Source organism: Panthera pardus, unplaced genomic scaffold, assembly GCF_024362965.1.
Source record: "Panthera pardus isolate Hobbes unplaced genomic scaffold, ASM2436296v1 HiC_scaffold_8, whole genome shotgun sequence".
NCBI lineage: Eukaryota > Metazoa > Chordata > Mammalia > Carnivora > Felidae > Panthera > Panthera pardus.
The window spans coordinates 77,337,973-77,362,805 of NW_026527013.1; the positions used below are offsets into that span (position 1 = coordinate 77,337,973).

General features: G+C 37.7%; 1 protein-coding gene across 3 annotated transcripts in view; it reads left to right on the forward strand.

The window, feature by feature from the left end:
- The window catches only part of COG5 (component of oligomeric golgi complex 5), a 334,355-nt gene that overhangs the window by 265,723 nt on the left and 43,799 nt on the right, over positions 1 to 24,833 (forward strand). For all 3 annotated transcript variants that reach the window (XM_053897953.1, XM_053897952.1, XM_019451191.2), the window contains exons 15-18: positions 6,325 to 6,435; positions 8,184 to 8,246; positions 17,385 to 17,488; positions 21,714 to 21,951. In XM_053897953.1, the coding sequence (XP_053753928.1) occupies positions 6,325 to 6,435; positions 8,184 to 8,246; positions 17,385 to 17,488; positions 21,714 to 21,951 (516 nt within the window). The remainder of the gene's footprint in view (positions 1 to 6,324; positions 6,436 to 8,183; positions 8,247 to 17,384; positions 17,489 to 21,713; positions 21,952 to 24,833) is intronic.

The window sequence follows — 24,833 nt, forward strand, 5'->3', positions numbered from 1 at the left end:
CAAATTGGATAGAAAGCATGTATTAGATCAGAAGATCTTAAGTTAATATAGACTTCTTATTAAAAATTAATTTGGTAATTATAATGCAGTCATGGTCACCACTTTCAGAAAAATAAGTACAGTTAAAACCTTGGATTGCAAGTAACTTGTTCTGCAAGTGTTCTGCAAGACAGGCAAACATTTCTAATAAGTTTTAACTTGAAAAATGAGTGATGTCTTGCAGTATGAATAGTATATGATGCTGAATGTCACATGATCACACCTGAGCCAATGGTTCTTGCTTGAAATGCACTTTGATATATGAGTGCTTTGGATTACAAGCATGTTTCCAGAATGAATTATGTTTGCAAACCAAGGTTTTACTGTATAGACATCATTCTCTAAATATAGGTTTATCAGAACCTGTCAAAGCTTTTTTTTCTAAGTTTATTTATTTATTTTGAGAGCAAGAGCATGCACATGCAAGTGCAAGCAGGGCAGGGGCAGAGAAAGGGACAGAGAGAATCCAAAGCAGGCTCCATGCTGTTAGCACAGAGCCTGATGCAAGGCTCAATCCCATGAATCAGGAGATCATGACCTGAGCCAAAACCAAGAGTCAGATGTTCAGCCGACTGAGCCACCCAGGTGCCCCAGAACCTTTCAAAGGTTTTGTTAAAAATATCTGCCATAAGTATATAAATATATATGTAAGTATAAAAATGTTTTGACTTATTTTCATTTGGGGAAGCATTTTAGATTAGTACACACATTTTACACTGTTCTCTAAACTTACAGAATTCTAATACATACCTTTTTCTCATTTGTTTTATGTATGCTTGCCAAGAAATATTTAGAAGAATTATGAACAAATATACATAAAAAGGAGTTATCCTGTAGTCTTGACATTACTTTAGCAGTAATGGAAATTATAAATAAAGTACAAGTGGTATTTCCATAACATCTGGAAAGTAACTTTACCTTTCATAATTCATAACAAATCATTTATCTTATTATTCTTTTTAGACATTCTTCTGAGTCACCAACTTGATAATTCCCCAAGAGTAATTTTCAGTAGATTCAATGAATAGAAATTTAAAGCTGTTATCCAGTTCACCTCATGAAGTATCAGTTTTACTTCTTTTACTTCTACTCCTCAGCTGTGATGTTAGGGAAATCTTGGTCATTTTTTCTGTAAGCTAACAAATACATAAAAACATTCTTCATGTTAACTGTATAGTTTATCATTGTGTCTTGTGCACTGAATTCACACAATGTTCCTAGTGAGCAGATGTATGAATTATAATTTCTGAAAATTTTTTTCTTCAGGTAATTAAAAATGAATAATATATCCTCTCATTTGTGCATAGGAACTATTTGGTTATTAAGGATTTGTTTAACCTTTGGATTCCATGTGTGCGTGCATGTGTGTGTGAGAGAGAGATTTTTAAAACTCAAATGCAACTCTTGATTTCTGACATCTTTCCCGACTGTATTAGATAGTGTAACATGATTCACCAGTATGTATGCTTCTCATAGTTAAGAATGTGGTTCTCTTATGGTTCCCACCTTTCTGGTCCCCTAGTTCCTTATGCGTTACAGCCAAAAGCTGTGTTTCTGCACCTCCATACAAGTTGTATTCATCTCAAATAAGGTAGACTTTGAAAAGGCAACAAGAAACCATTACTCTGGCCCTTCAGTCATTCAACAGATACCTAATGAACACCTTCTGCATTAAGAGGCCTTGCTGAACATGTACTTGAATTAGTGAAAAGTCAGTTTTAAGGAGTTGAAGTGAAGGAAGTAGCTTAAAACACCGAAAGTCAAAATGGCTCAAGATGGGTAGAAAATTTAGAAATAGAGAATGCCTTCTCTATGTAAAATGCATGTTTTCCACAAACCAAAAGGAGCCAATATTTCCTCTGTAACTCCAGGCAGCTTCATTGGCTTTTCGTTTGGATTCCTCAGTCCTAACATGTGCCTTTCATCCTTAGCCAGTGCAGACATAGGGTAGAGCTTGGAGGCTTGATGGCAGGAGAAAGGACCAAGCAAAGACATGTGAGAAGAAAATTAGAACAAGACATAAAATTGGAGATAAAAATGGAGCATACTTTGCTATCAGCTGTAGTATCTGTTCTGTGTTACGTATGGAGAAGCTAAAGGCACAAGTTAGTTACTCAGCTAGCAAGTGTTTCAAGGCAAGTCTGTTTAGATTTGAGTCAAGGATTATATTGTTCCAGACATTCTGGGAGCAATAAGAGAATGGATAAAACAAACTGATCAGTTCACGCAGTGGAATACTACACAGCAATAAAAAGGAACAAACACAAGTGAAAACCAGAAACTATGCTGAGTGAAAGAAACTTTGCACACACATACATGCACAAAAAACTTTATATAAAGATACAGAATAGGCAAAACTAATCAGTGCAGTAAAGTCAGAGGTAATAAGTATACTAATGTCTACAAGTTATTTTGAGATACATCAAAAATACAAAACTATTAAACATCCAACTCTTGATTTTGGCTCAGGTCACGATCTCATGGTTTGTGGGATCAGGCCCTACGCTGACAGTGCAGAGCCTGCTTGGAAGTGTCTCGGTCCCTCCCCCACTCCCACTGTGTGTGTGTCTCTCTAAATAAATAAACTTAAAAAAATACAAAATGGATCTATGTACGGATAGCATAAGCAAGTATTATAAAATGTTAATTATAGAATCTAGGCAGTATATGGGTATTCAGTGTACAAGTCTTTCAAGTGTTCATAATAAAATGTCAGGAAAATTTAATTGTGTATGACTTTTAGCGGTTTTGAAAACAGTATGTATAAGCAAAAGTACATTCTTTATCCCAAGAAGAACAGCACAGTGGCAGCAGGGGCTCATAAAAGACTGAATAATCTGTGAAACATTGTCTTTGGAGCTCATTAAAAATACCTTCCCGTATGGTCTCTGAATGCAGTCCTCCTTAAAGCCAAGGCTAATTGAATCACAATAGTGGATGCCTCTCCAGGGTAGGGTGGGAGTTGACTGGGAAGTGGAATGAAGGAAACTTCTAGAGTGATAATATCACACAAGTAAAACCATTTACCACATCTCATTGAATTGTGCACTTAAGGTCCGCATTTCATTATATATAAGTTTTTCCTCAAAAGGAAAAAAAAAGCTGTAAGTGAATACTGAATTCTAGCTAATTATCCACATGCTTGAGTGTTGATGTCTGAAAATTATTTGAAATGAATGAAAAATATCAAATGTGTTGAAGGATAGATATGTGATATAAAGCAAATTAAAGAATGTTAATAGGTTATCTGTATATGAGTGTTCACTGTATAGTTATTTTAACCTTAAATGGAAGAGAAGGAGCTAAGAACCCAGCGTATTGGAAGGATCATCTGTATAAATATTGGATTAATCAAGAGTTACTACAGGAATAAGTACCCCTACTACCCAGATCTTGGTCTCTAACACCACCTTCACTAAAATGAACCGCATCTCCTTGGAGACATAGCACATTCCACATAAAAGTATTGGATTGACATAAATTTATGAAGTTGATAACTCGGATTTTGTAGTGAAGTGTCCATCTTATGAAGTACTCACTGAAATATTTAGGGGCAAAGGGCTATAATATAATGTATGTATGATTCAGGAAAAGAATTATATGTTGTATGTAAGAGAAAATACAAACAATAAATCAAATGGGATGAAATGTTAATAAGTAAATCTGGGTAAAGTGTCTAAGAGTACTCCTTATATTTGTAACATTTTGTAAATTTGAAATTATTTCCCCAAAACAATTATGACAGGAGTGGTGTTCGAGAGGGACGAAGTGATCTACCGAGCTCAGGTGTTGGGCTCACTGTATTTTGTGCTGTGAAACCAAGATAAGCAGTGGATTATCTTAAATTTCCAATCTTCTAGTGTTCTATTTTCACTTTGATATTTGAATTTTGTTCCTTGTTTTTGGCACAGTGATATTTCATCTTTAGTTCTTTTATATCATTAGAGTTTCGCTCTTCCAAATATAATGTTTTCTTTGCAGAACTTTGTAGGTCTCTAACTTAGCTGTTTTGTCTTAGTCTTCATTTTTACAAGGCTCAGGGCATCTAGCAGATAACTCTTAAAGTTGGGGATTTTTCTTTCTATACTTTTTAAAAAAGTTTTATTACAATATAATTCACCCATTTAAAGTGTACAATTCAGTGGTTTTTTGTATATTCACAATCAAATTTAGAACATTTTCTTACCCCAACAAGAAACCTCCTACCCATCAGCAGTCATTTCATGTTTACCCTTCTTTCCTCATCCCCTTATTACTAATCTACTTTTTATCTCTGGGTATTTCATGTAAATGTAATCATTCCATATGTGGCCTTTTGTGACTGGCTTCTTTTAGTTCAAATGTTTGCAAGGTTCATCCATGTTTTAGCAGGTATCAGAGCTTCATTTTTTTTTTTTTTTTTTTTTGCTTAGTAATGTTCCTTGTATGAATATACTACGTCTTATTTATCCATTTATTAGTTGACGTTTGCGTTTTCAATTTTGGTCTATTACACTATGGAACAATGTTGCTATGAACATTTGTATACATGTTTTTATATGAACATGCATTTTTGTTTTGGACGCCCAACTGACTGAGCCACCAAGGCACCCCAAGATTGGATTTTTAAAAATTGTATAGCTAGGGGCTCTTGGATAGCTCAGTCGGAAGAGCATGTAACTCTTGATCTCTGGGATGTGAGTTCGAGCCCCATGTTGGGTTTAGAGATTGCTTAAAGATAAAATCTTTAAAAAAAATTGTATAGCTGGAACTCATAACTTTTAAATGCCCTTTGCAGATGGATATATATTTAGCATCTGACACCCTGAGTCTGCCATAACCACTGATGCCACTAACCACTGCCACTTTATTGTCCAATTTTAGAGTTCAACTTGATTGCAAGTTGGTGACCAGGTCCATGAGGAATGGCAAAAGAAATTGGAGCTCTTTAACTTGATGTCAAAAAGCCCCATGTTGACTTAGTAGCCATTGTCATGGGTTGTAACATTAACAAAGGAATATTCCCTTCATTTTAATTGCAAATTTTCGTATTTTTAAATATTTTATTATCATAAGTAGGAATTGATAAAATGGGCATTGAGTTTAATTTTTTTAAATGTTTGTGTGTGTGTGTTCGTCATAGGAAAGTAGAAAGCAAAATAGTATTTCTTTCTCCCAGATTTTATTTGGCTCACTCTAACAGAAGATACTCTTAGTTTCAGCTCTCCTAAAAGGCCAGTTTTTCGTATGTTGAGATCTGCATACACATTTACAGAGTTTACTTAGATCATTTTTTATTTGTCCTACTCAGATTTAATTCACCTTTAAGAAACCATCATTACAGAGGACTGGATGAAAATCTGATCAATATGAAAATAGTTTATATGTAGATTATTTTCTTAGATCAAGCTGTAAGAATTCTAGATTAACTCTGTAAAGCATTACATGTCCTAAAACTCATATGTTCAGAAGTAAATTAAAGGGGAGAGGAGTGAAGGGGTGCCTGAGTGGCTCAGTCTGTTGAGTATCTGACTTTGGCTCAGTTGATGACCTCATGGCTTGTGGGTTTGAGCCCCGTGTAGGGCTCTGTGCTGATAGCTCCAAGCATGGAGCCTCCTTTAGATTCTGTGTCTCCCTCTCTCTCTGCCCCTCCCCTGCTCATGCTCTCTCTCTCTCTCTCTCAAAAATAAATATAAACATTAAAAAATTATTTTTAAAAGGTGAGGAGTAAAAAGTTCTTAATACCACTTGTACTGACTGTCTATATACAGTATAATCTTAACTATCTTTCTTTTTTTTGAAAGAATTTAATCTATAAAAATGAAAGTAAAACCCTCTCTTCACCACCCATTTCAGAGCATATTATGATGGCTGCCAGATGTACATAGGATGTAGGTTTATTTTTCTTCGTTCCTCCTTCCCTCCCTTCATTTACTTTTTTTTTTTTTCCCGTTTGATGGCTTATTTCTGAGTTTTTGAGTAGAAAGACTATTGGCAGCTGCCAGAATTTATGTCCTAGGAGTGCTATGCTGATGTATGAAAATAACAGCACACACTGGGCTTTTAGGTCACATATGCCTCCGGGGTCCATCAGCTTTGAAGTGATGGAGGGTGTTCTTCTTGGGGACAATGATTGGGTTTCCTCTCTGTAGAGGTTCCTGGTTGTGCCTAAAGTCTCCAATGTTCGATCTGAAGTTACCAGTTAACATTTTTTTGTTTTTTGTTTTGGTCAGGGGACATGAGCTTCTTCCCAGTTATAAATGAACTGCCATTTTGGTAATTTCTATTTGTGTTGAATTCTTACAGCTGTCCACACAAGGAGATGCAAGTCAGGTGATTGGGCCTCTTACAGAAGGGCAGAGAAGAAATGTGGCAGTAGTGAATTCACTGTATAAGTTACACCAATCAGTAACAAAGGTAACCTTTATTTTATTTTAATTAAGTTCTTTTAATTTCAACTTCTTTCTGTTTGCCTCAAATAGACAACGAATTATTATTTAATTTTTTGCAAAAGAATGCAATGAAAACGTGGTGAGTGTGAAATAAGCTGTGGAATGAACTCTTTTTAAACAGTTATTGACTCTGGCCTTTATCATTTGTGTGACTTTTTGTTTATATACTTGGTTTAAAGCATAAGAACTCTAGATCATCAGGCTTGGTTGGTATAATCAAGTTTATTGAGCAAATGATTTAAGGGTAAATCATACTATTTCATACCTATTAAAAAGCATAATTTGATATCATGTGGGTGGTAGTAAATTATAGCAAAGCTAATGACAGAATGAGAACTCTTAATCCCTCCAACATGTTGGAAAGGTTCTATCTTTGCCCCAAAATAGGGGGAAGGAGCTGCCTAAACAGTGCATTTTTATGGTATAATAACTGATGGCTACTTGAAAATAGAAGATGGATTTTTTTTTTTTTTTTGCTGTTGTGTTGCTGATGTAATTTTTATGATGAGCTTTAATTTGTTGGTGACCATATATTATTTCTAAGATGAACTGTATTTATAATTACCAGGAAAGCTATACTTTGAATCCAATCTTTGACTTTTGAGTAGCTTGTGTTTATTCTCTATAAACCATTTCCAAAATATTTAGCAAGTAGAGAGAGAAATAATTAGAGGACCTGAAGAAGGCTAAAGATTAGATGACATTCTTGAAAACATGACCTTTAATTTGAGCTTTAATATGCTAAATTGTATTTTAGAATAATTATCAGTGACTGTTCAGTTACTTAGAATTTTAACAAGTCCTTTTATCAATTAGGAGTTTACAAAAAAGTGTATGTCACACATTAAGCAGAATATATTTTAAAGGTTTATTAACAAACCTCAGAAGAGGAAGTAAAAAACAAAAGTAAATAAAAAATATAAATGATGTATTTTCCATTCCCTTTATTATTACTCCAATTAGACTGCAATCAATGAAAGAATGTTATTTATTTAGGCTGATGTAAATGCCTTTCTTGATACTTTCAGAATGTTCATAATATTTGTATTGATTTCTAAAAAGAAATTGTTTGACATTTGTATTTTATTTTTATTTTTTTAATGCTTATTTATTTTTGAGAGGAAGAAAGACAGAGTGTGAGCAGGGGCAGGGGAGGGGCAGAGAGAGAGGGAGACACACAGAACTCGATGGGCTCCAGGCTCCGTGCTATCAGCACAGAGCCAGACACGGGGCTTGAACTCATGAACTGTGAGATCATGACCTGAGCTGAAGTAGGACGCTTAACCAACTGAGCCACCCAGGCGCCCCTGACATTTGTATTTGAAAGACTTGTTGAAAATTATAGTTAGCCTGGAGAAAAGTGATTTTTTTAAAGAAGTATGTAAATACGGCTTTAGACTGACCTTTTCAAGTTACAGTATTATAACTAAAGCCTGTCTAAAGTGAATAAAGGAAAGCCAACTCTTAACATTCTTAATCTTTTGATTATTTGAAGTATACAGTACGTTTGCTTTATACAGGAAAGTATTGTTCAGCCTGCCTTAACTAGTAAATACTAAGAAGTTTTTAAAACATGTAGGAGATATAATGTGAAGTTATGATACTGTTTTATGTGTCTGTAGAAACAGCTTTATTATGTTAATGATCAAAATTAATATTTATAAAAATAAATGACTTAAGCACAACTATAACTGGATCAAAACCTTGTTCTAGGTGGTTTCCAGTCAGAGCTCATTCCCACCAGCAGCCGAACAAACTATAATCTCAGCCCTAAAGGTAAAAGAATTTAATCTTTGACTCTACAGATCACAGTGGGGTTTAGGATTTGTTTGGATGAGTGGGAGAGTGTCACATTTTAAAAATAATTCAGAATCCTCTACCAAAAGTAGCTGCTGATAATTATCCTAAAGAGAAGGCATACATGTGTGTTTATATTTTCTAGATCTTAAAAATAGACCCTGTTGGTGTCTACAGATTGTGTTCTACTTATGATAATTTTATCATAAGCAAGAGAAGCAAGAGTCTTCAGGTACTCACTATATCTCAGGGCACTACAGCCTACTATTATCCCAGTAAAGCATTGAGTCCCTACTAGGGTGATTTTGTCCTCTAGGGAACATTTTACCATGTTTAGAGACATTTTTGATTGTCATGACTGGGAGTGGAGTGCTCTTGGCATCTAGTGCCAGGGATGCTGTTCAGCATCTTGCAGTGCGTAAGAGAGCCCTGACAACAAGGAATTACTGGGCCCAAAATGTCAATAGTGCCAAGGTTGAGAGACTCTAATGTGTGTGTGAAATCAGGGTAAATTCCCATTTTTAACATACTAACATAAATATACCCAGGAAGTTTAATAAAAAATAATGGTCGTACAAGATTCAGAGCCATATGTAGCTGACACTAGGTAACTCTTTAAACAAGGAAATCATTCATTTTTATGATAGTAATAGATACCCTGTATTTAGTACTTGCTCCTTGCCAGTCACATGCAATATATTGAAATATGATCGCAACTGTTCAAGTTATATATTATTGGCCCTATTTTATACAACTTGGAATAGCTTGCTCAAAGTCCTAATGCTGGTAAATCCAGACCTCACTGACCCAGAGAGTTGTGTTTGCTTGCCATCATCATTCGTTTGTTTACTAAATATGCTTTTGGTATTTACTAAGTAACACTGTGTAGCAAAGACTCAGGAGCCAAACTACTAGTATATGAATCCTATCTCAGCTATTTAACTAGCTGTATGACCTCAGACAAGTTAATAAGTTTACTCTTGCCTTAGTTTCTGCATCTGTAAGGTGTACAATATAACTGCACAAAGGTAATAGATGTCAACTGTCAGGTTAGATTTAGGTTGCTTAGAGATAAAAGAGAGAGAGAGACAGAGACAGGCACTACCAGTGAATTCCAAGGACAAATACTTTTATTTAGGGAGTAAGAAGCTACAAAGAAACAACACTGTTGAACAACAGTTCAACAGCAAACTTCAGTTTGCTGAGGAAGAGATTTAGAGGATGTTGTCACAAATCCTAAGGGAGAAGGTAATTTCTGAGGTCAAAATGCTGTCCACAGGTGACATGGATGGGGATTTTACAGGCCCCAAAACTTGAGGACACTAAATTCATATATGAGGGTAGGAGAAGACAGTCTTTTCCCCCAGCACAGTGAAAGCACACTTGGATGTTTCTCTGTATTCTTTCTGTTCCCCCAGTGTGCCCATCTCATTATGATGAAGTATTATTAGAGCCACCATCCTAAAATAATTGTTTTTATTAAGAGTTGTCCAAAAAGGGGCACCTGGATGGGTCAGTCAGTTAAGCTTCTGATTTCGGCTCAGGTCATGATCTCACAATTTGTGAGTTTGAGTCCCACATCGGGTTCTGTGCTAACAGTGCAGAGTCTACTTGGGATTCTCTCTCTCTCCCACTCTCTGTCTCTGCCTCTCCCCTACTCTCTCTCACACACACACTCAAAATAAATAAAACTTAAAAAAATGTAAAAAAAAAAAAAAAAAAAAAAAGAGTTGTCCAAGAAAAGAATTGTCCAAGTTACTGATGGTCATAAAAATACCATAAAATCAAACCAATAGGAAAACCCAAAAGGTCTTAACATTCTTGCTTCCAGGCAGGGAATTCACAGTCTCCTTTTCTGTGGTTCCACATTTTTTCTTTGTCTTCTAGAAGTAGCTATCAAACATATTTTGATTGCTACCCAAGATAGGAAATCGATTTTGTGACCCCATACACAATATATAAGCATTTATAAATATGTACAACCTATATAATTGCATGTATGTAAGATATACATCTGTATTTCTGTAATTGAAACAAAAGTTTCACAGAACAATATTTTCCTTATTTTGGGTGATACATGCTTTTGTTTTCTATGCTCCTCTATTACTTCTTTTTTTAATGTTTATTTATTTATTTTGAGAGAGAGAAAGCACGAGTAGGGGAAGGGAATGGAGAGAGAGAGAGAGAGAGAGAGAGAGGGAGGGAGAGACAGTCCCAAGCAGGCTCCACGCTCAGTGTGGAGCCTGATGCAGGGCTTGATCTCACAACCCGAGCTGATATCAAGAGTTAGACACTTAACCAGCTGAGCCACCCAGGCACCCCTCATCTATTACTTTTTAAAATATTCTGATAGTGATTTTTTGACCCCTAATGATCACAACTCATGGTTAGAGAGTGCCTACACTTTGCCTGATCATAAAAGTCTCCCGACAGAGTCAAACTAGAAATTCTTCAGATTGTAATTCAGTGTCGGATGTACTCTGAATCTGCATTTTTAACATATAACAAAGGTAGTTCCTGTTGTTAGTCCCTGTAGGCTGAGAGTTGAGGCCAGTGCAGGCAAGATTGCCCTGACCTCCGGCTACAGCCCTTGCTCTGAGGCTTGCTCACCAGAGCCAACAGCTCACGTAGCTGGGAAGTTTGGTGACGACTCACCAGTGTGGTCCTTGAGAATTGGGTAAGAAGACTGGCAGGTGGTTCAAGTGGCCCTGCCAATTAAAGACTTAATTGCATATGTTAACAGAACTCAATGAAACCATTTTGACGTTGCTTTTTAAATTAAATCATAAAAACTGTTATGACATATTAAGTAAAAAACAAAACCCTCTCACTTAAGGAAAAAAAAAGAGAACCTTGAATTTCCTAAAATTGTAGGAGATTTAGTACAAATTTACTTTGAGTTAGGGGTAGAATGGTAGGAGGTATAAATAATTGTATCCCAAGAACCAAAAACCTATATGCTTTTATTATTTTATAGAGAAAATACTAAATATATGTTTCACTTACTAAAATTACACAGAAGGGTACATAACAGTTTTTTCTTCTCTACCTTGTTGAGATTTTATCTGAAATTAAATGTTATTTTAGGCTTGAGGTTTAACATCTGATAATTATCTACTTTGTCATGGATGGCATAATTAAAATTAATGAGAGTCATTTTATTATACTCACCTCAGCTGTTAAGTAGTTAAATACCTTGGCTCAATAATTCTGATCCATTTATTACTGGGATTGTTTCATATAGTGATTGTATTGCTAAGTTTAAACATGGTAGTTTTTCCTTTCTCCCTTACTGTGTGGGTTTATGTTCTGTATGAGAGAATAATCCAGATTGCTGAGGCTTCTATATTTTTGTAATCTTAGCTATTTTAGGTAAATCTTTGAAAAATGTATGACACACTTCCCTGCTTTGTAAAGAATTTGTGAGATATAATCTATTCTCCTTTCTCCATTTCCTCTGATAGTCGTTAATCCTCTACTGTTCCTGTTTTGTATTTCCCATAAGTGGGAAGCCTCATGTAGCCAGAATGAACATTTTCTTTGTAAACCATCATATCGTATACAGGTGGATGCCTGTTTTCCATGCCTTGTTTCACTGGATAGGAACTCTGGTACAGGGTTGACTACAACTGGTGAGAGTGGACCTTGGTGAGCATTTTCCTGACTTGGGGGAAAGCACTCCATCTGTATTCTAGTGTTTTAAGTATGGTGTTAGATGGCCTTTATCAGGTTAAGCAAGTTCCTTTCTATTCCTAGTTTACTGAAACTTTTAAAAAATATAAATGGCATTTCATCAAATAGTTTTTTCTCTATCTATTGAAATAATCATATTGTTTTACACCTTTATTCTGTTAATACAATACAGAAGTTGATTTTCAAATGTCAAACCCACCTTAGTTATGATGTATTACCCTTTTTATATATTCCTGAATTTGATATGCTTAATTTTTGTTAACAATGTTTGCATCTATAATCATAAGAGATATTGGTATATAGTTTTCTTGTAATTCTTTGTCTGATTTTGGTATCAAAACTGGCCTCATTAATTAGGTTTGGAACTATTTCCTCCTGTTCTGTCATCTGAAAGAATTTGTGTTATTTTCTTCTCACATGCTTAATAGAATTCACCAGTGAAGCCATCTGGGCCTGTAGTTTTCTTTGTAGGAAGTTTAGAACTACAAATTTGACTTGTTTAGTAGGGAAAAGGCTATTTGAGTTACTCGTTTCTTCTTGAATGAGCTTTGATACTTTGTGACTTTCAAGGTATTTGTCTATTCATCTAAGTTACCTGATTTGTCAGAATAATGCTGTACATGATATTCTCTTACTGTCCTTTTAATGTCTTTGGGGCCTCTAGTGATAGCCTTTTTAAAAATTTTTTTGATTAATATTTGTGTTCTCTTTTCTTCTTCATCAGTTTAGCTATGGGTTTGTCAGTTTTATTGATCTTTTCAGGGAGCCAACTGTTGACTTTCTTGATTTTCTCTCTTTCTTTTTCATTGATTTCTGCTTTTGCCTTTTTGATTTACTTCCACTTGGGATTTTCTTGGCCTTTTTTTAAAAAATATGCCTTATACCATTGATTTTTAGACCTTTTCCCTTCCCAAATAAATTTAACAAGTTGTAAATTTCCCTCTAAGTAACTTTGGTTTTGACATGTTGTGCTTTTATCCTCATTAAGTTTGAAATATTTTCAGATTTCCTTTGCAGTTTCTTCTTTGATTCATGAGTTATTTAAAAGTGTTTTTTTTTTAAATTCCAATTATTTGTGGTTTTCCTAGATATCTTATTTTTTCATACAATTCTGTTATCATCAGAAACCATACTCTGTATGATTCCAGTTCTTTAAAGTTTTGAGTCTTGTTTTACGGCCTAGCATGTGTTGTGGTCTGTCTTGGTAAATGAACCATGTGGTTTGACAAAAAAGTCTACTCTGCAGTTGTTGACTATATTGTTCTATAAATATCACTTAAGTCAAGGTAGTGGGAATATATTTAGTGATGTGTTCAGATATTCTGTATCTCTACTGATATTTTATATAATGGTTCTATCAACTGCTGAAAGACAGAAGTTAGTTTTCTACTATGATTGTGGACCTTTTAATTCTGTCAATTCTTGACACCTCAATTTTGAAGCTATTTACTACTTCTGCTGAAGCTGTGTCTCATACATATTTACAATTGTTATGCCTTCCTGATGAACTGATGTTTTCGTCATTGTGAAATAGCCCTCTTTAGCTTTGCTAATACTTACTGTCATGCAGTTTGTTTCATGTGATATTAATTTGGCTACTCCAACCTTTTTATGCTTAATGTTTACATGGTATATCTTCTGTCCACTTATTTTCAATTCCTGTGTGTCTTTATTTTTAAAGTACATCTCCTATAAACAGTATATAGTTGTCTTTTTGTCTGTTCTGGTAATCTCTGTCTTTTAATGGGAGTGTTTAGTCCATTAACATTATATAATCATTAACAAGTTTTTATTTTGATATATATAGTTTTGGTTTTTATCCCATTTGTTTGGCTTTTTTTACTTTTTTCTTTTCCTCCTTTTGTTTTTTGGATTCTTTGAAAAATTTTTTGAATTCCATTTTAATTAATTTATTAGATTTTTATATATACCTCTTCATGTGATTTTTTTTTTTAGTGGTTTTTCTGGGGATTACCCTATAAATCCTTAAGTTTTCATAGTCTTCATAGAGGTAATTTTGCACCATGTTATGTAAAATATAGAAACCTCTTATTTATGGAAGTACATTTACATCTACATGCATGTAGTGCAATTTGTTTTTAGTTTACAATATCCATTTTTGTGGGGCGCCTGGATGACTCTATTGGTTAAGCATCCAACTCTTGATTTTGGCTCAGGTCATGATCTCAGGTCATGGGATTGAGCCCCACATCGGGCTCCATGCTGAGCATGGAGCCTGCTTGAGACTGTCTGTCTCCCTCTCTCTCTGCCCCTCTGCTGCTTGCACTTTCTCTCTCTCTCAAAATAAATAAATAAACATTTTTTAAAAATAAATAATAAAATATCCATTTGGTTCTTTTTTTACACATTCAGTCACTCTGCTGAGGTTTCCTAATATTTATTGTGAGCATTTCTTTCTTTACCTCACCGAGGTTCCTGCCTAATAATTGTAGAATCTGGATCATCTCAGGGATGGCAGCTGTGAATTATCTTTTACCTTGAAAATTGATAACATTTTCTAGCTTTTTGTATATGTAGTGATTTTTTAATATATCCTGGATATTGTGAATGTTAATGTTGTGTAGACTCAGTATTTTTTTTTACATTGCTCCTGAGTGTTGATGTTACTTTAGCGATTAATCAGCTTGACTGGGCTCTAACTGTACACTGTCAGGTACCTGCAGCTGGCCATGCCTTAGACCTCAATCCAGTGAAGCCTTGTTGGCAGCCATTTTTTGTTTGCTTTGCCCAGGCACGATTGATGAGTCAGCTGAAGACTAGTGCTGAGTTTAAATATAGAATTAGCCATTCTTCTCTGGCTCTCTCCCATCTGAGGTTCCTCTCTCACTTTCTAATAGCCCTGGTTGAACCAGGGCCCCTTTCCATTGCTCTTTTGGCCTAAAAGACTGCAGGATTTGTTTTCTTTTTTTTTTTTTTACTTTCAGAGTTTTAGCCCCCCAGCCTTGCCACTATCATGACGATAGACACTCTTTGAGCCAAGTCACAGAAAATGGAAAACTCACTCTCCTCTGATTGCTTGCTCTAGATTTCCACACCCTTCTAAAAATGCCTGCTTTTTTCCCATCTCTACGACTCTACAGTAGGTTTTTTGTTGGTTTGTTTTCCATAATTGGTTGTAGGAGGATCTGTAGTTAGACACTTCACTCTCTCATACCAGAGTCTTCTTTCTTGAACTCTTGTTCAGTCATTTCTACCATACTCTAAAATCTCTTCCTACTTCTCTGCCCTAAGTGGGCAAAGCATAACCAAAAGCTCAGTGGAGTCACCTGTGTGTAGGAAATCCCAGCTCTTCTACTTGCTCACTTCAGGACAGTCTCCTTAACTTCACTTTAGTTTCCCCATCTATAAATTACTTTAGATTCATCACCTATGAGTTAGAGATTTTAATATTCTTAAAGGAAGGAATAATTGAATTTAAAGTAGAACTATAATATGTGAGGCATATACCATAGTTCTCAGCACATAATCTATACTAAATAAATAATCTTACCCCTTTTAGTCCTTCAAGGACTCCTCTTCTTCTGAAAGACCTCAAAATGGCATTTAGCCTTACTCTGCAAACCATCCTCTGGTATCTCATTGACTCTTTTGGCTTCATCTTCCCTCTTAGAAGCCAAAGACTACCAAATCTAGTCAAATGTGTCAAGAACTACAAATGTAAATATTTTAGTTCTTCCTGGATAGCCCATGTGAATTTCCTATAAGTCCTTCAAACTCATGTCCAAATCTGAACTCATCATTTCTTCTCTCCATCCCCAAATCAACCTGCTGCTTCTGCACTCACACATTCAGTTAATAATATCACCAAATCATTAATCACAGTATCTCCAGCCTGTCTCCTCGTATCTATTCCTGTTGCCTCTGATTTTGTTTGGACACTCACCATTTTGCATCGAGACTACTACTGCCTTTAGTCTATTTACCCAGTCTGCCATCCAATGTGATTTTTCCCACATTCAGATCTTTAAACCACATTTTCTCATTGCTTAAAACCCATCATTGGTTTCCCATTCCCTTCAGGGCAAATTCCCAACTCCTTAGCAGCCTACAGAGTATATCTGCTGAGTCTATTTCCACACGGGCAGGCACCTCACACCCTGTCTGTATTGAATGCTGTGCAGTTGAGTGCATCATCTTTCCCAGGCAACCATACCTTTAACGTGTACTCTCTCAGCCCACCTCTGAAATTTGGTGTAGGCAGTACCTTCTGTCTTTCAGATCATGTCAGCTTAAGTGAGGTTTCTCCCATGATCCCATAGCACCCTATAGAGCATTACTATGGCTAGAAATTATCTGCTGTCACTAGATTGTCAACTCCTTGAGGGCAAGCTCTGTGCTCTTGCTCAGGCATTTGCTCTGTCTCTCCTTGCCTCCCTGTCTCTCTTAATCCCCAGGTACTGTTTACTTTTACCAGAGATTAAGGGCTAGAGATGATATTTAGGAATTTAATAGATACGGGTCCTGTTTAACCTTTTCTGATTTATTTCTATTGTTTGTATGAGCCAAAGCCATCCGTCTTCATTGTGTGTAGTCACCAGTGAGGCATACATAATATACTTACATTTTAGATTTTAAGTGTGTACTGAGGCCCAGTTAATATTTTCACACTAAAAACCCATAACTAAGGCCAAGGGTCTTCCATAATGTAACCAGTGATTATACCTCAGTGTAGAACAGTTTTCAATGTGAGCATTATTGACATTTTACACCAGGTAGTTCTTTGTTGTGGGAGATTGTCCTGTGCAGTGGAGGCTGTTGAGCAGTGTCTCTGTCTTCCACCCACTAGATGCCAGTGGCAAACACCTTGCCCGGCCCAGTTGTGACAACAGAAATAAGAAGTAACACGCCCAGGCCAGAGGCTCAAGTACAGGATGTTTGTGAGAAGTAAGGATAAAGATTGGGAAGGGAGATGATACCCAGTACCAAAAGCACTCCTGCCAAACAGGAACCTACTCCCAGAAAGGCCTAACTGTCCTGCCCTACAAGAAATACCACATATTTATTATGCTCACTCTGCTGGAGAGCATGCCATGTTGTTCCGGTTGTGTCTGCACTGACAAGAGTCCCTCTGGGTCTTGCCTCACTCTTTTCAGAAACTTGGCACAGTGTGTTTATTTGATCTTTATAAGGGCCACTCTTCAGGGCTCATGTGACCATGAAACTTCTTGAACATTTGAGAGGAGTTGGGGAGTTGAAATGTTCAGTGCCATGTTCCACATATTTTCAGCTTTAAAGATCATTCGCAACAGCAGTTGGGAGAGGAACAGACTTCTGTTGAGTTATTGCAGTTAAACTGTATATAGCCGGAATTCGATGTAAAACCTTTGAGTCAACGTGCTTCTCCCATCTCAGATTTCTGTGTGTTGGTCTTTAATTTTGCCTATCCTTCCTTTTTCTTTTTAGACGATCCATGTTCTTATGGGAAGTGCTGTGCACCCCTTACTGACTTCCGTGGGAGATGCTATAGAGGCCATAATCATCACCATGCATCAGGAAGATTTTTCTGGGTAAGCACTTCCAACCACAATTTCAGTAACCTTTGCTACATTTGTCTTTCATTGACCCACCTCCAGCCTTCTTCCCGAAGTCTCTTTCCACACAGGGTTTGTTCCTCTCATGACGGGCGTGGCCTCCAGCCTCACACTGTTTTATCCATTGTGAGTGCCATTAGCTGATTAAAATTTTTCAATTCTTGTTTGCATCATTGCTCTCCTGCCTTTGAAACATAGAATCATTAACATCTATGGGACTCAGCATGATTCAGGACTTCTGGCAGTTGGTACATCTTCTCTTTCCAAGTTCATCTTTATCCTTACTTCTCGCAAGCACCCTGTACTTGAACTGTGGCATAGGCATGTTATTTCTTGTATAAAATGTCCCTCCTCTGCCACTACGCTGGTCTGAGTCCTGCTCTGGCTTTGAAGGCACGCTGCATCTCAGCTCCCTGCAAGAATGATTTTCCTTTCTCAGAGTTTTGTGGCAATTCAATCTGGTCGTGTCACACCTGGCCATCAACGCTTGGGTAGTATTCCACAGCTATTTCACAAGAGTACTTCTTATCTATGTCATAGTTGTCTTGAGAATAAGGATCATAGTCCTAACCCAGTGTTTACTGAAATCGTTTTAAGGAGAGTAAAATGGCCAGGACATTATTTATGGAGAGTTTGGAATAGTTATTTGCACATGCTTAGAGTGATTTTTTAACGTTTATTCATTTTTCGAGAGACAGCGAGAGTGTGAGTGGGGGAGGGGCGGAGAGAGAAGGAGGCACAGAATCCGAAGCAGCTCCAGGCTCTGAACTGACACCACAGAGCCAGACACGGAGCTCGAACTCACAAACTGTGAGATCATGACCTGAGCCGAAGTGGGACGTTTAGCCAACTGAGCCACCCAGATGCCCCGTGATTTTTTTTTTTAAACTTAACCGCTCTAGACCTAAATATTCAAATATTAATATGTAGATATGTGTTTTATATTCCTAGTTCATAGTTACTATTTTTGAATTTTCCTATTTCTATTTATATTCATGTTGTTTAAATATCTACTTTATTAAATGTTCAGCCACTAGTCTAGCTGTTTATAGAAAATTGTATGAGTTCTACACTGTCCTTTAATTTTTCAAATCACTTCTTTCATTTGCAGAGTATTTTTTTAAAATTTTTTAAATGTTTATTAATTTTTGAGAGAGACAAAGAGTGAGCGGGGGAGGGGCAGAGAGAGAAAGAGAGGGAGGGAGGGAGACACAGAATTGAAAGCAGGCTCCAGGCTCTAAGCTGTCAGCACACAGCCTGATGCGGGGCTCGAACTCAGGAACCATGGGATCATGACCTGAGCTGAAGTCAGACGCTGAAGTGACCAAGCCACCCAGGTGCCCCTACACAGTATCTTTTGAAGGGTGAAAAGGTCAATCTCTGTTTTTAATAATGACATGAAGCACAGAAGGGTGAAGTGGATTATAGGCAAAAGACTATAATATTTGGAGATAGCACAAAACTGTTGATTTAGCAGCATTTGGAAAGAAACGAATTTTGTTCAAAGGTGATCTGAAATGTTCCAGTTAGACTGATTATCAATGCCTCTGAAAAGGAAACAAAAATGAAGGCTCATTCTGTAAGAGCAATCAGATAATACTTCAGCAGCTGTGTTGGCGAGCCACAGCTAGTGCCTGTAGATAACGGATTAGACATTAAAAGCTGGCTGTCCCAATAGCTACATCCTTACTAGTTTGCTTAAATGCTAGGGAGCCAGATTACCACTGATAGGTTGCCATGAGTACGAAGCATTATTTTAATGTGTATGACACTGTCCTTAATTTGTTTTCTCAAATGGCTTTTGATGGTTCCATTTCAGCCCTCTCTCTATATATGGCAGACATTTGAGAGTCCACTGATAGTCGTTTTCCACATGTGTCCTTGTAGGAGTGTGGAACACTGTTTCATGGTGCTTTTAAAATTGTTGCGCCATGACAGTAATTTTCTCACTTTCTAGAACTTTGTTATTAGTAATTGTCATGTCATTCCATATATGAAATGTTTGGCTTATATGAAACATAAGGTAAGGTTAGATTAAGTTGTTCAAGAAGGAGAATTCACTTTTATTGTAGGGCCAGCCCCCAGGAGTCACAGTTGGAAAAATAATAGTGACCATCTGCCCTTTGAAGCCCTCTATACCTATTTTAGGTACAAGGAATAAAGCAGGTTAACCTTGTCAGCCAGCCTTATGTGGAATGTGGTGGGTTACAGAATCCCTCTGCTATTTAAAAAGTAATGCTCAACCTGGTTTCCTGGTATTTGAAATGTATTTAATAGGACCAGTGTCTTTCTTTCCAAATTAGATAAAGCTTTAAACATAAATGTCTGATTGACATAGTACATTGACTGAAATTCTTTTATTTAGTGTAAAATGGCTCCTGTCCAGTTATAGCTTTGCATGGGGAAGGAAGACAGTAAAAGTAGGAAGATTCTAGATCCTGAAGCGATGGATGTGCACCTCTGACGGGGGCAGAGCACACACACGCACCAAAAGTCTTGGTGACATGAGGATGAACGTCTGCCACTTCTCAGGCGTGCATTCGGTCTACCCTCGACTCGTGCATGCAGCTCTCACTGTGAAGGCCCTTCAACTTCTGCACAACGTACTCTTGCACTCTATCAGTTGAAAATCTCTTACCAAAAGCTTTGGGGTAATTGGGAAAACTGAGCTTTAGCGATGGCCAAGCCAGTTTTGCATTCTAGTAAATTTCAGTCAGGCTTCTAATCCCCACTGAGAACTGATAATACCTATTTCAAAATTTTGTCCGATGGATCATTTTACTTACATTGACACGTGCTTAAGGAACTTGTTTTAGTATTTTATTTTCTAATCCTCATGGAAATAATTTCAATTAACCAGATTAAAATTCTTGAAATACTCCTCTGGAGGAGTACTAAGATAACAGCAGTGCTTTGGATAAAGCACAAGAAACTATGAAAGAGATTGGTGTCCTTGTTTTTTTCCAGCCTTGACTTTTGAACTGAATGCAGATAGGCCCTGCAGTGTCTGAATCTGGCAAACCCATACCCCACGTGAAGACTGCCCTCACTTACTGAGGCCGTCTCTGCACTCGTACCCGAGCAGCCCTCCACCGTGTGACACTGCACGCGGCAGCATTCCACCGTGCCCCCCAGTGGCCTCGCCTCAGGACGTTCTGTCTTATAACCAAACAAAATCTCTTCCTGCCAGAACTTAAGACTGGTTTCTCTATTTCTGTCTACTTCTAGAAATAGAAGACCTTTGGTTAGTATCCTCTGATAATAACCATTCATTGCTGTCTTTGAAGATAATGAAGTTCACCTTATTCTCTAGCTCTGGGCACTTGAGTCATATCTGTTGTTGTTCTCTAGACCGTTGCCACTCTTTCTACGTCATTCTCAGAATATGGGAACACTCATTTTTTGAAGAAGATTCAGCACTTTGTAGCCAATGATCTCATTGGTTAGCTAATTAATATCAGGTGATTTCTAATTTGGGTATAATTTCTTTCCTATAAATATTTCACATTCTTTTAATATATTCCTTAAAGAGCAATTATAAACATTTATAAATTATAAATAGTATTTCATGGAGCATCAGCTGGCATCATCTGTTGATCCAAATTAAAGCCTTTGCAAACCTCATCATCTGGGAGGAAAAAATTGCATACCATGTGTATTGTTACATAACCAGCTTCACAGTCAGAAATCTACTATTCGGCTGATCAGACTAAATAGCACAGGAGCAGAAATATCTTTGCCAAGAGTTTGTTTGGGGCAGGCAGTGTTTTCTGCCCTTACAAAGTGTAAAATGCTATTTCAGGCTTCATTATTGATTTATTCACTAACCAGGCAAAACTATGAGTGGATGGAGATTTGTAAAGCTGCGAAGGACCTTGAGAGGTCAGAGAGTGCATAAGGCACTGTGTGAATCATCCAAGACAGATGGTTGTCCGTTTCATTCTTAATAATCTCTAGGTAAATGGATTCTAAGATTTCTTCAGTAATCTTCCTAGCATCTTAAAACGGCTTTTATAATTTAAACGTTGTTTTATGCTCTTTAACTCTTAGGAAAAATAAACAATACCTTTTTTACCATTGAGGGAAAAAATTCCATAGGACTGAAATAGCAGGTGACGGGTTGGCGGGGCAGGGGTGGGGAGCGGCAGGCAAAAGTTAAATACTGACTGTTAGTGCATTGCCTGTTTTCTCCCTTTTGCAGGTCATTATCCAGCTCAGGAAAGCCTGATGTTCCTTGTTCTCTGTACATGAAGGAGCTTCAAGGTTTCATTGCTAGAGTTATGAGTGACTACTTTAACCACTTTGAATGCTTGGATTTTGTCTTTGACAACACGGAAGCTATTGCCCAAAGAGCAATTGAACTTTTTATTCGCAATGCCAGTCTCATAAGACTTCTTGGCGAAGGTGGGAAGGTACGACTTGCGGCTGATTTTGCTCAGGTAAATTGATGCATAGCTACAAAGGGGGAAATGTTTCAGCCTCTATATTACCTATTTATTGAAAGACTGAGTATGTGTTCTTTTACTGCTTTAAAGAGTTGAAGCTTTAATAAAGAAAAATAAATTCATTTAAACTGAATTGGTAAAAAAAAAAAAAAAGAGAGAGAGAGAAGAGTTTAGACATACTTTCATGCCAGATATTTTTTCTTCATTTAATAAAAGAGTCATCACTCGTATTTGACATTTCAAAGTTAAGGTGAAGTGGTTCATTCCACATTACAGAAACATGTCCCATTTTTCTGTAATGTAGGGCTTTCTTATTATTATCCCACGAGATCAATGTTGATAAGAGTAATTAATTAATTTTGCTGGAAAATAATATAGGCAATGAACTGTAAAGGTGCTGGCTGTTGTGACGTAAAGAGAAAAAGCTCCCAGCATGTCTGTAATCCTCTAGTGGCCAGCTCAGTATTCCAAGACAATGTTCTAATTCACTTAGATGCACACTGGACCATCTAGATAAAGGGTCTGATTATTTGGTCTCTTTCTGTTGAACAGAGTACCTTTCTTGTGTATGGCCAGGTTTGAAATCATTCCAGGCTCTCAAACCATGATCACCTCTTATAGAAAGGGTTTTTTCCTTTTTCCTTTAGACAGATTTTTTGGAAGCCTTTCAACAATATCAGAGGCAGAGAAGAAACCCCTCAAACATATAGTTAAAAGATTCAGAAACAGATCATTCATATTTACATAGTATGTCAAAGGTGAACTCATTTTTTTCTTTTGTTTTTTTTTAATTTTTTTTAATGTTTTATTTATTCTTGAGGGAGAGAGAGACAGAGCATGAGCGGGGATGGGGCACAGAGAGAGGGAGACACAGAATCCGAAGCAGGCTCCAGGCTCTGAACTGTCAGCACAGAGCCTGATGCGGGGCTCAAACCCACGAACCATGAGATCATGACCTGAGCCGAAGTCGGACGCCCCACCGACTGAGCCACCCAGGCGCCCCAAAGGCAAACTCATTTTTCAAGCCTCTCCAAGCTGTTAACTTTACTAGTCTAAATAGTTATTCAGATGGATTGTTGATAGTTTGCCAGATCCCCCCTGCTTATAAAGATAGTCAAATTTTAATGTCCTTATTTATCCCTGTGTGTATCTGGGGACAAGTCTGGGTTCACTATTCCCTTGCTGAGAAGATGTGGTGCACTACTTGTAGGGGGGGGGCGGTGATTGTCAGACACTCCCTTGTACCTGATAGAGGCACAAAAGGGACCAGGTACATTATCTCACATTTCAAGAGCCAGACTCTTTGCATACGAATTGGGCCAGGATTAGTCATTTTCATCTCCACATGATTTGGAGACCACCAGACCATAGTAAAGAACCTTCTTTGGGGAATAGGCCTTTAGTGGCGTAGGCATAGAAACAGAAGTTAAATGTTACCATTCGTGTTGCTCCTTTGACCTTTTTCCACTTTCATCAGCTTCGTTCTCATGCCCTTGCACACTTTGTTTTGTTGTTACAGGTTAACACTCCGTCTTAAGGATCGTACATAAGCAGTGTGTTACTTGTCCCTTACTGGCTCCAGGCCGCTGGCTGGACTGAGGGCACAGTCTTGTTAGAAACACCCTGAGCTCTACTCAAACGGGTGTCTGTTCTCTTTCCCCCTTTCCTCCAGAATTTTGTTTTTTCTGTTCCTGTCCTCTTGGCTCCCTGGGGCTCCCTCCCCCACCGGTTTATTTGCATTCTGCTCCAGCTGGTCCTTGAGTCACTTTCCTGGAGGCAGCACTGCAATCAGAGTGGCCAGGAGCAGAGAGAGACAGCAGAGACGGCCAGGATGAGGGCGCTGCCTGCTGCGCCGCAGGCTTTTCGTTGCTGATTTTTATGTGATGTTCCCTTACGAGTCTTGAAAGATGGAGAGCATTGTCCTGTGACCCTTGCTGCCACACCCAGCACCTGCTCCAAATGCAAGGCAGCGGGGGGCGGGTTGACTCCAGAAACCGCATCATTCACAATTTTATTTGGCATTTCTTCTTCCTTAAGACATGTCGCCCAGTAAACCAAACGTTTTCTCAGCTCCCTTCCCTTAAGATCAGTGAAACTCATTAGTCCTCATTACTAACTAAGGCTCCAGAACAGCCTCTCTTTTCCATTTCTTAAATATAGAAGCAGCAGCATCTACTCAGCGTGAGGTCTGTTTCCCTGAGTCCTTTGTTCCCTCCCGGACTGTGCATGTGTCCCCACTTCAGAGCATCCTGCCACCCAGCTTGCATACAGTCCTCACCCTGTGGGCTATGGGCACAGGAGAGACGGGAGGAAGCCCTATCAGAGTTAATCACGTTGTGCCTAGTAGCTTTGGCTAGTGATATCCAGCTACACCCCCGTTTACAAAAATTACAGCGAGTTGGGGGGTTTAATTTGACCTGGTTTCTTGCCACACCTGCAGTTGTACAGTGCTGCGCCTCAGCTTTCTGGATCGTATTTGATCGGACGTGTCTTCCTCAGAGAGTCAAAACACTTAGAAGGCATTACCCTGACATTTGTATTCATGACTGGCATCAGCTGGGGACTGGAAAGCCTTTTGACTGCCTCGTTATTGAAAGTTCTATCAGTTTGTATTCAAAATGAAACAAAGCCATCAAGGCCACTGGAATCAAGAATGCACAAATCCTCTCTGGGTTTTAAAAGTGTTCTTGTGATAAAAGTGCCCACTCTTCTGGCATAAAAAAAAAAAAAAAAAAAAAAAAAAGAAGCTCAGGAAGAGACCCATAGGAGTAGGTTAGGGACTGCTGCCTAGCTGTCATTCAGTCTGCTTGCAAAGACAGATGATGGTATGTCTTAAAGATTTCTTTAGGAATCCTAACCTGTCCCCTCTGGCACTG